Source organism: Orycteropus afer, unplaced genomic scaffold (assembly GCF_000298275.1).
Source record: "Orycteropus afer afer isolate SDZICR_OR568_19922 unplaced genomic scaffold, OryAfe1.0 scaffold00049, whole genome shotgun sequence".
Lineage (NCBI taxonomy): Eukaryota > Metazoa > Chordata > Mammalia > Tubulidentata > Orycteropodidae > Orycteropus > Orycteropus afer.
The window spans coordinates 5,418,284-5,432,023 of NW_006921636.1; the positions used below are offsets into that span (position 1 = coordinate 5,418,284).

The 13,740-nt window shown below is 49.5% G+C and overlaps 1 protein-coding gene across 1 annotated transcript in view; it reads right to left on the minus strand.

Annotated features, from left to right (window-relative positions):
• Positions 1-375: 375 nt before the first annotated feature.
• Positions 376-13,740, minus strand: part of BCAS4 (breast carcinoma amplified sequence 4) — a 48,196-nt gene continuing 34,831 nt past the window's right edge. The window contains exons 3-5 of the mRNA XM_007938427.1: positions 6,959-7,060; positions 691-822; positions 376-498 (exon numbers count right to left, since the gene is read on the minus strand). Of these exons, the coding sequence (XP_007936618.1) occupies positions 376-498; positions 691-822; positions 6,959-7,060 (357 nt within the window). The remainder of the gene's footprint in view (positions 499-690; positions 823-6,958; positions 7,061-13,740) is intronic.

Sequence of the window (13,740 nt, forward strand, 5' to 3'; positions counted from 1 at the left end):
TCCACAACCCCCCAAGTCTGACAACCAAAACCATCTCCAGACATTGTCCAATATCCCTCAGGGACAAAATGGCCCCTCGCAGAGAAGTAGACTAGGGGCTCAACAGATGACCACGCAGAAAAGAAAAGCAGGCTGTGTCTTAGATGTCCAAGGTCTCGACTGAAGTTTGGCCTCAGTGTTTCTATCAGCAAAAGGGAGGCAGGGATCCTTCCCTCCTTGTGGGGTGGGGGCGAGGGCCCCAGGGAAGCAGAGGGAGGTGGGGAAGGGAAGCCCTTTGAAGCTTCAGCTTCGCTGGTCCTTCTGGTCTGCTCAAGGCTGAGGGCCTCGGGAAGGAGAGGCTGGCTGGAACCCTGCTCGTGGCTCTGAGGACTGTTCTCAGGTGCATAAGGACAGGATGGGGGCAGGGGCCAGCCACGGCTCCACCACCATGGCGCTCTGCACACAGCAGGTGCCCAAGGAATGTTGAATGAGCATGTGCACAGACACAGTGTGGAAATCCTGAGCAAGAAGGGACGTAAGATGTGGGGAAGGCAGAGACATCCCAGCCACCTCACCAGCCCCCATGCGCGAGCCAGTCGGGGCGGGCAGACACCACTTCCTGTCTGCAGAAGTGAAACGTGCCCTTTGAACTCCACTTCCGGAGCCCCTCTCCCTGCGGTGGGACCTGGGAGGGGACGCGAGGGTACTCACGTTCCTGAAGGACAGCCCGGCTGAGCCCAGCCACCGGCACAGCACCTGTGGGAAGGTCCCGTGGTCCCGCTCAGCCTGCAGCACGTGGGCTTCCAGGAAGGAGACGTGGTGCCCGACCATCTTGACGAAGGCCTGGTGGGGAGAGGGGGAGCATGATGCCACATCTGCCTCGGATTGGAGCACATTCCTGGCAGCACTCCCTGGCTGACGAGACGCCTGCAGACCGGGCCCTTAATCACTACCATGCGCCTCCCTCCCAGAGGACCCACAGGCTCTGCCTAGCTGGAGGGGTCCTTTGAGAGACCCTGGCAGGACGAGGAGTGGCTCCCAATAGGGGCTCAGCCAAGCCACGTCTATGTCCTCCTTCCTACCTTCTCTCCATGGTGGCCCTATGTTAGCCTCTATATCACAGAGGAGCAAAACCAAGGCTCAGAAAGGTTGTGTGACCTGCCAAAGTCACCCAGCCAGAAAGCGGCAGAGAGGGGACTTAAATGTACATGTTAGATTTCAATGCCTTTCTTATGGGAAATAGGTTTTTTTTTTTTCAAGAAATTGTGAAAACACTCACTATATTAGTTGATATCTATCAAAACCAAAACTAAACTCTCTGTCACTGAGTCAATTCCAACTTACAGCGACCCTCTAGGACAGAGCAGAACTGTCCCATAGGGTTTCTAACACTGTATCTTTACAGAAGCAGACTGAAACAGTTTTTCCCTGTAGAGTGGCTGGTGGGTTTGAACCAACCAACCTTTTCATTAGCAACTGGGCACTTAATCACTGTGCCACTAGGGCTCCTGCTTGATGTGTTTCAGGGGGTCTCCAACCCAAAAGCCACCAGGGGCCAGGCAGAAAACAAGGAAAGGGAAATGGCCAAGGGGTGACTGGGTGAACGGGAGAGCTCCAGGCCCACGGGGACCCCTCAGCTCCAGTCCTTTTCAGAAGACTCTGGGGTCAGACTGCAGTAGAATCCAGGTTCTACCACTTAGTGCTTTTGTCTCTTTCAGTAAGTTACTGAATTTCTACTGGGCTCTCTGTCCTGTCTGTGAAACAGGTATAATAATACAAAGCAAGCTAAGTGCTTAGCACGTATTAAAGACTCAATTGATGTTAGCTAATCTTTTCTTAAAGAAAGAAAAGGATATTCAGATTTCATATAAAAATCTGCTAATTTTTTTTGTTGATGTTAGCAATAAATCTACCTTTTAAAAAACACTACACAGGTCCAGTGGAAGTCAGCCACAGGCTGTGGGTTTCAACCCACCTATCTGTGTCCTCTGGTATGTGTCCATGCACGCATGGGTCTACGCTCAGCACACGTATATGTGTGTGTGTGTGTGTGTGTGCCTATACACAGATAAGGCCACAAAAACCAGCCACTCTGGTACCATCTTAGGCAAATCACCTTCTCCGTGGGCTCCTTTGTCCCAAGTGAAATGAAGTTTTCTTGTGTTGGCCCAGGAACAAGGACATGTCAGTGCTGGGTGCTACCAAGGCAGTCCCTCTTTACTGGGAAGAACCCACGCCCTCCCATGGCCTGCAAGGCTATTTCCATTCAGCCCTGCCTTCTCTCTCCCAGTTCCACGTCCAGCGACACCAGCCTCCTTTGGCTCCTTCTCGTACTCACCACAGGGCCTTTGCACCGGCTCTCTCCATGTCACCAGTGCCCTTCTTTCTGCTCTTCTCAAGCAGGCCCTGGGTGTATTTTCGGCCTCATCCTCAGAAAGGCCTCTGGTGACCATCTTCCCAGACACAGCCCCCAAGTCATTGTCTGTCCAATCACCCAGTCTCCTGGTCATCACAGCCCTCTTCATCCCAGGAATTTCTTACTCATGGACCACCATATTATTAGGCAAATAACACACACTGCCTGTGCTTGTTTGCCAGCCGTGCCCTTCCCCCCACTCCCCAAGGTACTGTTGTCAGCGTGCTGCACTAAACTTTTTTTCTTACAGCAACATGTGAAAAAAAAAAAAAAAAAAAACTGGCATAGTGGCGCTTACGAAAATGCCTCGCAGAGGGAAGGCACAAATGCAGAAGGTGGGCACTATTTCTGTAAAAATACGGGTATCCCCGGTCCATCTCCCACTAGAGGCTAAGCACTGAGAGAATGGATGCTGAGTCAGCATAGCTCACTGCTGCGTCCCAAGGCCAAGATCAGGCCTGGTCCGCTAGTAGAGGCTTAGCTGGATGGCAGTGCGTGAATAAATGAACGTTTGAATGAATGAAAGCAAGGGTGCATCCTTAGCAAAAAGACACTGGACAAACCAAGATGGCGGCATCTGCTACCCATGTTCTCCTGCTGTTGCTGCTGCTGCCCTGGGGTCCAGCAGCGGCAGAGCCGAAAGGCCGACGAGACCACGTCAGATGGGGGAGGGGGCGCCAGGGCCACGGTGGGAAGCCTCCCCACAAGGGCTTGGAGGCTGCGCTCAGCTCAGCTAGCACATCTGGTCGTAAAACACAGAGGAGAGAAGTCCTGTCCTCCCTTCCTCCAGCCGATTCCAATTTTATGCTCTTGCACTCCTGCGTTTAAGGCCACTCTGGTGGGAGTGTGAGGCAACGCTGAGGAATGCACGCCTCGCGAGGTCTGAAAGGCCTCCAAGTGCCAGCGAGGGTGGCCTGGCCAAGCCACAGCCAGGGAGAGGCCGGGACCTGGGCATTAAAGTGACACACACCCCTCCGGGCCTGGGGCCAGGGTGGCAGGACAGAGGCAAGGAACAGAAACGGAGGCCCCAGAAGAGCTTAACTCCCCTGGGGCTGGGATTATGAGTGATTTGTACTATTGTTGTTCTCTCTTCAATAAAACGCATTACTGTTATGATCACTCGGAAGGGAGGAAGGCTGCAGAGAGGAAAGGAGGAAGGGTAAGAAGGAGGCAGGGAGGGAGGGGAGAGAGCCGAGAAAGCCCCACTGTCTTCCAATCTGTCAGTCACTGCTGTGAACATGTTAGGCCCAAGGCCCCAGACGGGAGCATCAAGGAGTGGTCAAGGGTGCTGCCCTGGCCATGCCAGCTCCTCTACTTCCTACCTGCGAGATCCTGGGCAAATCACTGCAGCTCCCTGGGGCTCATTGCTTTTCTTGTAAAATGGGCCTAGTAACCTGAGGACCTTCCTCCTGGGGTTACTGTGAGGGTGAAGTTGTGTCATTACATGTAAAGTACCTGAGTTGCTGGCACCTAGTAGGTGTTCCTTAAATGCTAGCTTTTATTATTAAAGCTGGTAAAGGGTCCAGTCTGGCTTTTGAGACCCTGTGGTTTCTGTGCCCCTGCACGGTGGGTTACACGGATCCCAAAGCAGGGTGATCCCACACTCCTTGGACACCCCTCCTTGGCCCCCCCGAGCCCTCGCCAACTAGGCTGATTCTGTGTCCCTCAGCTTGTGGGCAGCGATGACAACAGCCATTCCTACAGTGCACAGGTCCACCCCCCACATCAGAGCATCATCTGGACCAAAACTCACTAGCACCAAGGCTGAGACACCTGTGCACTAACCACTAGACTACACTACCTCTTCCATGGCCTCAGGACAAAGACCAAAATCTTACCCTGGACGGCAGGACCTGGACAACCTGGCTCTGGCTGCCCAATTTCTCTAGCCCGCCCCCCAAATCTGGCCACCCGAGGGTCTTCCCAGTGTCCCAAGCTCCTTCCAACTCCGGGCCTCTCCCGGTGCCCTCTGTTCTCCGCTCCCCTTCCGGGGGTCCTGTGGAGTGCAGGCCTTAGTCACCGCGTTCCCTCAACAGCACTCACCTAACTCTACCTCAGTCTCAGCAATCATGGCAGGTAGAACCACAGCTCCCCAAAGATGCCCACACTGTAACCCCCAGAACCTGTGACGATGTCACTTTCCACAGCAAAAGGGACTCTGTGGCTGTGACTAAGATCAATACCCTCGAGATGGGGAGGTGCTCCTGGATGAGCAGGTGGGCCCCATGCTGTCACAAAGGTTCTGAGGAGAGAGAGGCCGGAGGGTCAGGGTTAGACAGACGTAAGGACAGGAACAGAGGAAGCAGAGAGGACACGCTGTGCTGCTGGCTTTGGAGGGGGAGGAAGGGCCCTCGAGTCCGGGAATACCAGAGGCCTCTACCGTTGCTGTAAGTTGCCGTCAAGTCAGCCCCACTCGCGGCAATGCCACGCACAGCAGAACGCAACGCTGCCCCACCTGCACCAGCCCCTGGGTCCTCTGCAGATCAGACGGTTGCAATTCACAAGGTCTGAGTGGGCTCATTTTCAGAAGGAGGTCACCAGACCTTTCTTCCTAGTCTGCAAGCTCTGTTGGAACTTGGTCAGCGTCAGAGGCCTGCAAGCCGCCACTGACAGATGGGCGGTGGTGTGCACGAGGTGTGTTGGCTGGGAACTTGGACCCAGGTCTCCTGCAGGGGAGGCGAGGATTCGACCCCTGAGCCACCGACGTCCTCCGGAGGCCTCTACACCTGGCAAAAGCAGAGACCGGATTCTCCCCTAGAGATTCCAGAAGGAAGCAGCCAGGCCAACACTTTGATTCTAGCCCCGTGAGCCCAATTTTGGACTTCTGACCCCCAGAACTGTAAGGTAATAATTATTGTTTCAAGCCTTTCATTGTATGATGTGTTACAGCAGCCACAGGAAACACATATTAGTGATCTGTTCAGTGTCTCTCCTGGCTGCATCTGGCCATAGACACCATCTTTCTCACACTGACGCTCACCGTGGCACACAGTAGGCCTGTGATAAATGTCAGCAGACCGACTCCTCAGAGAAGAACTGGTCTCGAGAGCTAGCCCAACCCAAGGAGACAGGAACCAAGGCCACAAATCTTCCCATTTTTGCTCCTCCTTCCAACTTGTGGAATAAAATTCAAATGAATCAGCTCTTCCAAGGGCAGGGTTTTAATTACATCCCGGCCTCATTCCCCACTGACAGGAATGCTAATTTTCTGCTAACTCTGATACTGAATGCCACACTCCCCCCACCAGCAGCTCAGAGCCCCACCACCCCCAACCACACCTCCTCTGCCCAGGTGACTGCCACTGAACCACAAGCCCCACCCAGCATCCCCGTCCTTGTGGAAGGAGCCAGGGTGCCAAGCAGAGGGACCCAGGTTGGATAAGAGTGTGGTGAGCTTTGGTCAACGTGAGTTGGTGTCCTTGCTTCACATGATCAACTGTGTGACCACGGAAGTGGCCTGGCTCTCAGAGGTCCATGCAGATCAAGAGCTCCTCAGGGAGATGGGGACATGAGGGTACTGCCTTTGCAGTGTGACACGGAGAAAATGAGAGATTCTACACAGTGTCGGATTCCCCAATGAGCAAGGGAAGTGTGGGTGTACTTGTGCTTACTAATCTGAGTTAACAATTTCAAATGGATGTGGTCAAACCCGTGTGAAACTGTTCAATACAGATTAGTAAGTAAGCACAAGTAAGCCTGTGCTTACCGTGCTTACTGGGTAAGCCACGCTCGATCCTACTTCTCAGCCCAGCACCCAGGCAGGTGATGAGATGGTGAGACAAGTGAGGCAGGGTGGGGACTGCAGTGAGCTAGAGACATGCCCTTCTATGCACAGTGGCCCCCACGGTGAGCTACAGACACGCCCCCGGTGAGCTACAGACACGCCCCCGCAGTGAGCTAGAGACACGCCCGCCTGAGGGCAGTAGCCCCGCAGTGAGCTAGAGAATACATGCCCGTCTGAGGGCAGCGGCCACTCATTTCTACATATTCTTTTAAGAATGCTGCAAGAACACAGCCCAGGGGCTGAAAATGTCCTATTTCCTGATTTGGGTCTTTCCCACAGGTTGTGTTACTGTGTGCCATTGATTACGACTCATAGTGACCCAGTGTGACAGAGCAGAACAGCTCACAGGCGTCCTAGGCTGTCCTCTTCACAGAAACGAATGGCCAAGTCTTCTCTTTTGCGGAGCAGCGAGGGGATTTGAGCTACGTGTTTATACGTCCACTGAGCTACACACCTAAGATGTGTGCCCCTTATGTATTTATACCTTAAAAATAAACAGAATAAAGAAATGAAAGAAATGTGGGCCCTGCGTATTCAGATCTGAATTTTTCAAAAGAAGCTTAAAATCTGGATTTTTATATAAAGTCTCTCCATTTTTAAACATTGGAAACAAAGTCACGTCTTTAAAGTCCATGTGAGTGTAGACCTGTCACTACCAAGCCCCGCCATCGGGTCTGACGCCCAACAAGCTCAAGGTCAGCACCAGCATCTTGGGAGAGAGGGGAAAGGGCCAGGACAAGTCCTTGGGTCTCTCAAGGAACATCCACAGCCTGACGCACCTCTAGCCGGTCCACTTTGGCATAGATGCCACTCATTTCCGTCACTTTGGCCTTAAGGAGTGGGATGTTTTCCTCCAAGATCTGCGAAGTGTCACTCCTGATCTGCAAGGAACAAACAGCTCATCAGGCCCTCAGCCCATCACAGCATATCACCTGCCTCTGGAATCGGCCAGGGTCTCCACAGATCTGTTGATGGCCAAGGACGAGCCCAAAACAACCCAAGGGCCCAGACGGGGACCAACCTCATACCTCTCAGGACCCAGACCAACCCAACTACCACTTCCTTAACTGCAAATTAACTACCCCGTCCCCCAAAAAACGCCCAGCAACCTCAGGCCCAAACTAAGCATCTTCATGTTCTAAACCACCGGGCTGGAGCAAACGCGAAGTCAAAATCCATTCTCTGAACCTGAGTCGAGGTAAGTCACATTTTCTTGGCACTGGAATTAATAACGTTAATTAGTTGTTAATCTTCGTTAATAATGGCAATGAACTTCAACTCTCAAGCATTCAGGAGCTTGTGACGTGGGCACTTGTTGAATCTTCTCAGGGCATCATCTCATTTAATTTTCAACTTCTGCTTGGAAAGTCCCCCAAACCAACTGTGAACTTTGGTCCCTTGAGCCTCTCTTTTCCTTTAAGGATCAGCCTAACTCTTCAATGTGCATGCTTCCATTTTCATGCTCATGCTACTGTGTGGAGACAGGCATATACAGACTACTCTCAAAATGTGCACAGTACTCCCCTAGGAGAGGTATATCCTAGAGAGGTAGGAGCTGTGACACAAACAGACATGTGCACATCCATGTGCACTGCAGTGCTATTCACATTAGCAAACACACCCACGTGCATCGCAGCACTGTTCACAACAGCAAAAAGATGGAAACACTCTAAATGCCCCTCAGTGGAGGCATGGATCAACACACACGAACATACACACAATGCGATACTATGCAATGTGAAAGACCAACAATGAATCTGTGAAACATCTCAGAACACGGATGAACTTAGAGGCCATTATGCTGAGTTAGTCAGTCACAAAAGGACAAATATTATATCAGACCACTATTGTAGGAAGTCAAGAAAAGGGTTTCACAACAAAAGAAATAGTCTTTAATGGTTACCAGGGGCGGGTGTGGCAGGGAGGGGACACCACCAACTAGAGAGCAGATACATATTAACTGGGGTGAAGGGAAAAATCATTTAAAAATTTTATGACTTAAAAAAAAAAAAAAAGACGATGACTGTTAAACACTCCTGTTAGAAACGCAGAAGCCAGGGCTCTTCCCTGGACCTACTGCTTCAAAATCTCCAGGTGTGTGCATCCTCGGCAGACTGTTAACCTGTAGCGATCAGGGGAGAATTCCCTGGGCCCTGTGACCTCTTCAGACTGAGACTACGGCTCTCTGGAAGCAAAGGCCCCACTCACCCCCTAGGTGACTGCCCATCCCACTTGCTCAATTTCTGGAAAAACTAGACTGGTGAGCAAAGCCAGCCCAGTCCCTGGTGTACGGTAACATACCGTGAGCCGTGGGCTTCAGTGAGCTTCCTTCAAAGAAGGGAGATGGTGGGGAGAGGGGAGAGCCCAAAGCAGCAGACAGCAGACGACTAATGCAACTAGCCCCGGGGACTCATTAACCAAGGGAAAAAAAGTTCAGAGGAACATCCGAATCCCAGGAGAAACCATCAAATGCTGATTCCAAGGGCCCTCCAAGTCTGGTCCGGTTTGTCTAGGGCTGCCTGGGGATCTGTGCTTTTAGTCAAGGCTCCAATGCAATGCTGGAGTGGGGAGTAGGGAACCATAGCTCGGGAAACACCAGTGGGCACTCTGAGAGCTTCAGCTCTGGAATTTGAATTGAGCTCTACCCACCGTAAGCTGTGTGATCTTGGGCAAGTCACTGCACCTCTCTGAGCTCTCTTTCACTTATCTAGACAGTGATGTAGTTATGACAGTCCTTGCTTCCTTGGGATGCTGATAAAATGTGTACCACAGAGTCTGGCATGGGGTGTGTGGGAGGTAACTTCTGCCCTCAGTGAGCCCCTCCTCCTGATAGTCACACCCTTGTGTAAGCCTCTCCCCTAGATGGTGGGCTGGACACACTGACTCAGTTCTAAAAACACCCATAGTCATTGAGTTGATTCCAACTCACACCTGATGAAGAGAATTTAGCAAGTGATGCCAGGTCACTTCTAAGACCAGATTAGAAAAGACTGTCACTTCGTCTTGCTAGCTCTCCCTGCCACCCCAGGCTCTCTCTCCCCTGTCCTCTCCATTGCTTGCTTTGATAAAGCAAGTTTCCACATTGGAGAGACCCAAGTGGCAAGGGGCTGGGGGCGCTATACAGCCAACAGCACCGAGGCCCTCAGTCGGAAAACCCGTGAGAAACTAAGGGCCACAGAGTAAGCTTGGACCCTGCCCCAGCTGAACCATGATATGAATGCAGCCCTGGCCAAGACCTTGATTGCAGCCTGTGAGGAACCCTGAGCAGAGGGCTTAGCCAGGCCACACATGGATTCCTGACCTGCAAAAACTGTCAGATGATAAACGTCATTGTTTTAAGCTACCAAGTTTTGGGATAATTTGTTCCACAGCAATAGACAGCTATCACAGGGTGACAACTCAGTATAAGATTTTAACTTTTGAAATGTGTTTGAAAACTGCACCTGCTATATAGCCTGGGTAAGTGAAAGGCAATATACCCATGACCATATACAGGTTCAGCAAACAATATTTCCACATACATATTTGTGCTGTAAGAATGTCCATAGATCCAAAGGGGGCAAAGGTATGGTAACTTCTTAGCCAAAGCCAAACACCTTGAGGGAGTTAAGTCACTGGGTGGGAACCTGGTCACGGGGAGTATCAAGCTCAGCTGGTATAACGTACTGTGCAAAATCATTGTTCCACATGCTATTTTGGTGAGTAGGGACTGGGGTCTAAAATCCTTGTGAGCGGCCACCTAAGACGCAACAACTGGTCTCCCCTTGTCCAGAGCAAAGAAGAGTGAAGAAAACTGAAGATGCATGGAAACAATTACTCCAAGGGACTAGTGGACCATAGAAACTTCAGACTACATTATCTTGAGACCAGAAAAACTAGATGGTACCCAGCTACCACTGCCAACCACTTGGAAAAAGATCAAAATCAAAATTAGAGATACTGGATAGAGTGGGAGGAAATTGTGATCATAAAAAAGACCAGCCCTTGCTTATACACAGGGAGACAGCTCGGGGGACAGGAGTACATGGAGGGATGGACACAGGAAGAGTTAACTATCAGGAGGAAGTGGGAGGGGAGCTGTTTCATTGTGGTAAATTGTGGTCAATGTCATGAGACAAAGTGTATGTGAACTGCTGCATGCAAAGTGAATTTGCTTTGTAAATTTTCACCCAAACCACAATATAAATAAATAAATAAATAAAAGACCAGCCTTACAGGTTTAATAGAGACCAGTGAAATCTCCGAAACTATGGCTTCTAGTCACCCTTCAGGCCTGGAGTTGAACTCACTCCTGTGGCTTAACCTTTCACCAAACAACAGACAGGCCTATGAGGTGAACAATGAGGTGTACTCCTTAGAACTGTCAGCTATGGGAGATCAGAAGGGCTGTGTTTGCACAGGGAGATAGCTCAGAGGGCAGGAATGCATAGGAAAGAAGGACACCAGGGAAAAAGTAACCATTGGGAGAAAGTGGGAATAAAGTTGTTACATTGTGGGGATTGCAATCAATGTCATGAAACAAAATGTGTATGAACTACTGAATGGAAAACAAATTTGTTTTGTAAGTTTCACCCAATTCACAATTAAAAACCAAGTTCAAAACTGGCTATCTGGTCAAAGTAGATGAGACTTCTCTGGTTCTCATGGGATTGTGCTCTTCCCACCGTTCGGAAAGACATTTTCCCCTTGTCCTGGGTTTCTCAGTAGTCCTGCCACTAAGCTGTCTGAGGCCCTCACCCCACCACCCTGTGTGTCTAAAACCAAAGTCCTCCATATCTCCCCCCACCCTCCCCACCTCACTCCCTGCTCTGTTTACGGTACTGCACTGTCACCTCGTCAGGCACCAGAAGCCAAGCCCCGTGCCCACAGGCCCTGCTCCTTCCTTGTCCTGGGCCATGGGACAAGTATCAGCCCTGAGAGGGTGGCATCTGGCATCAGGCTGCTCTCTCCCACCCTTCTTCGCCATGACCCTAGGTATGTCCCTTAGCCTCCCTGAACCTTGGTTTCCTAATCTGCAAACTGGAGGTCACACTAGTGCTTCTTCTCACAAGATTGCATCCATTCCATTCAACCAAACCCACTCCCGTCAAGTCGGTTCTGACTCAGAGTGACCCTACAGAACAGAGCAGAACTGCCCCCCAGAGTTTCGAAGGCTGTCATCTTTATGGAAGCAGACATTCTTCTCCTGCAGAGCCACTGGTGGGTTCAAACTGCTGACCTTTCAGTTAGCAGCTGAGCATTTACCACTGTGCCACCAGGGCTCCTTCACAAGAGTACAGTGAGGACTGAACACGATCTTCTAGGTCTGAAGGTGGCCCACAGATGTGATGCTTTTGGTCCCAAAAGTGGTTTGGATTTTTATTTTGAATTAATTTCCAACTTTAACATTCAAACGGGGCTCCTAAGGAAAAATGACTAGCTCTAAGGCTGGAGCAGGGAAGACAGAAACGATCCAGAGGATTCTGGAGTACCGGATAGGAAGGGAGACTCAAGGTACACAGTGACGGGGGCACATCAACACAAGAGCCAACCCACAAGAGCTTCCAGTGGCCAGAGGTGGAACAACAGAAACCACAAAATCAGTAACACAGTATTAGATCATGGCCCAAATATAAAATAAACACGTACAAGCCCACAGTGATACAAACAAATGACTGAACTGAGTGTGGGAAGGGGACGCAGCAACATCACAGCCGAGAAACTTGCAGACACTGCTCCAAGCAACAATCACAGTTCACATCCCAGCGATGTCGGGGATGTTATGGACCTCCTAACATGATATGATGAGGAGGGCACCCCCCTCCATGGTATTCTTTCCCCATAATCCTGGTCTGTGATTGTGTGCCATTGAGTCAACTCTGATTCCTAGTGACTCTACAGAACAGAACAGAACTCTGTCGGGTTTCTCCAGTGTTAATCTTTATGGGAGCAGATTGCCAGGTCTGCCTAAAACCAAACCAAAACCAAACACGCTGCCGTTCAGTCAGACCTGACTCATAGCGACCCCTCCTTGGGTTTCTGAGGTGGTATCACTATGGAAGTAGATTGTCCAACCTTCCTTCCAAGGAGTAGCTGGTGGGTTTGAACCACCAGCCTTCTGGTTAGCAGTCAAGTGCCTTAGGCACTACACCAAGGTCTGTCTAGCCATAAGAAAAGCATCAGACACATCCACATTGAGGGACCTTCTACTAAACCTCTGGCCAGTGCTTCTCTACACTGTCAAAGTCACAAAAAGCAAAGAAAGACTGAAATTGTCACCGACCAGAGAAGTCTGAGGAGATACAGTAACTAAAGGCAGTGTGGCAGCCTGGACCAGGTCCTGGAAGAGAAAGAGGAAGAATGGAAAAGCTGGTAAAATCCAAATACAGTCTGCAGTTTAGTTCCTAATAGTGGACCAGTGTTGGTGTGTACCACGGTGCTGTCAGATGATAACAATGAGGGAACGTGGGTATACAGAGTCTCTGTACTACCTCTGTAACTTTTCTGTAAATATAGAACTATTACAAAATAAAATTCATAAATACGGTTATATATATATATATATATATATATATATATATATATATATACACACACATATTTTTTTCTAAGTGATTAAATCTGGATTTACAACTTCTCTTGAAAAGTCAGCAGCTTTGGCAACACTGGGCCTAGGTCCCAGGCACCAAAGGCTGGGGCTGAGCAGCTGCAGCCACTCCAGATTGGACCTGAACTTGCCAGTGTCTGTAGTCCCTGCCCCTCCCTGTCTCACATCCACCCCTTTGCTCATTTCCAGGTCCTGTGTGGCCCCTGCAGGCACCTGCATTTATTACCAACTCCTAATATTCCCCCTTTCTTCCTCAAGGCCAAACTTCTAGAAAGAATCCCACTGCTCACAAAGCTAAACTCAGGAGAAAATTTCTTCAATACAACAAAAAACAGATAATTAACTCTGCAGCAAGGTCAGACCACAATGGAACAAATGCAAATCTTTTCTTTCTGTTAAATAATCTCTAAAGATACAAATATGGATACAAATAACCAAAACAAAAACTGAAGAAAGGACATTACAACTGACCCCATAGAAATAAAGAAAAATTATGACAAACTAGATAACCTAAATGAAACGGATAAATTCTTAAGAGCACAAAACCTACTCAAACTGACTCCAGAGGAAATAGAAAGTCTCAAGAGACCCATAACAAGTGAAGAGATCAAACCAGTGATCAAAAACTTCCCAACAAAAATGTCCTGGAGAATTCTATCAAAACATTTAAAGGAGAATTGATATCAATACTGTTTAAATTCTCCCAGAAGCTAGAGAAGGAAGAAAACTCTCTAACTTATCCTATGAAGCAAATATAACCTGATACCCAAACCAGACAAAGATACCACAAGAAGAGAAAACAATAGGCCAATATCTCTTATGAATATAGGCACAAAAATGATCAACAAAATAGTAGCAAACAGAATCCAACAGCATATTAAAAGAATCATACACCATTACCAAGTGGGATGTATTGCAGGAATGCAGGAATGGTTCAACAGTAGAAAATCAATCAATATAATACCCACATCAATA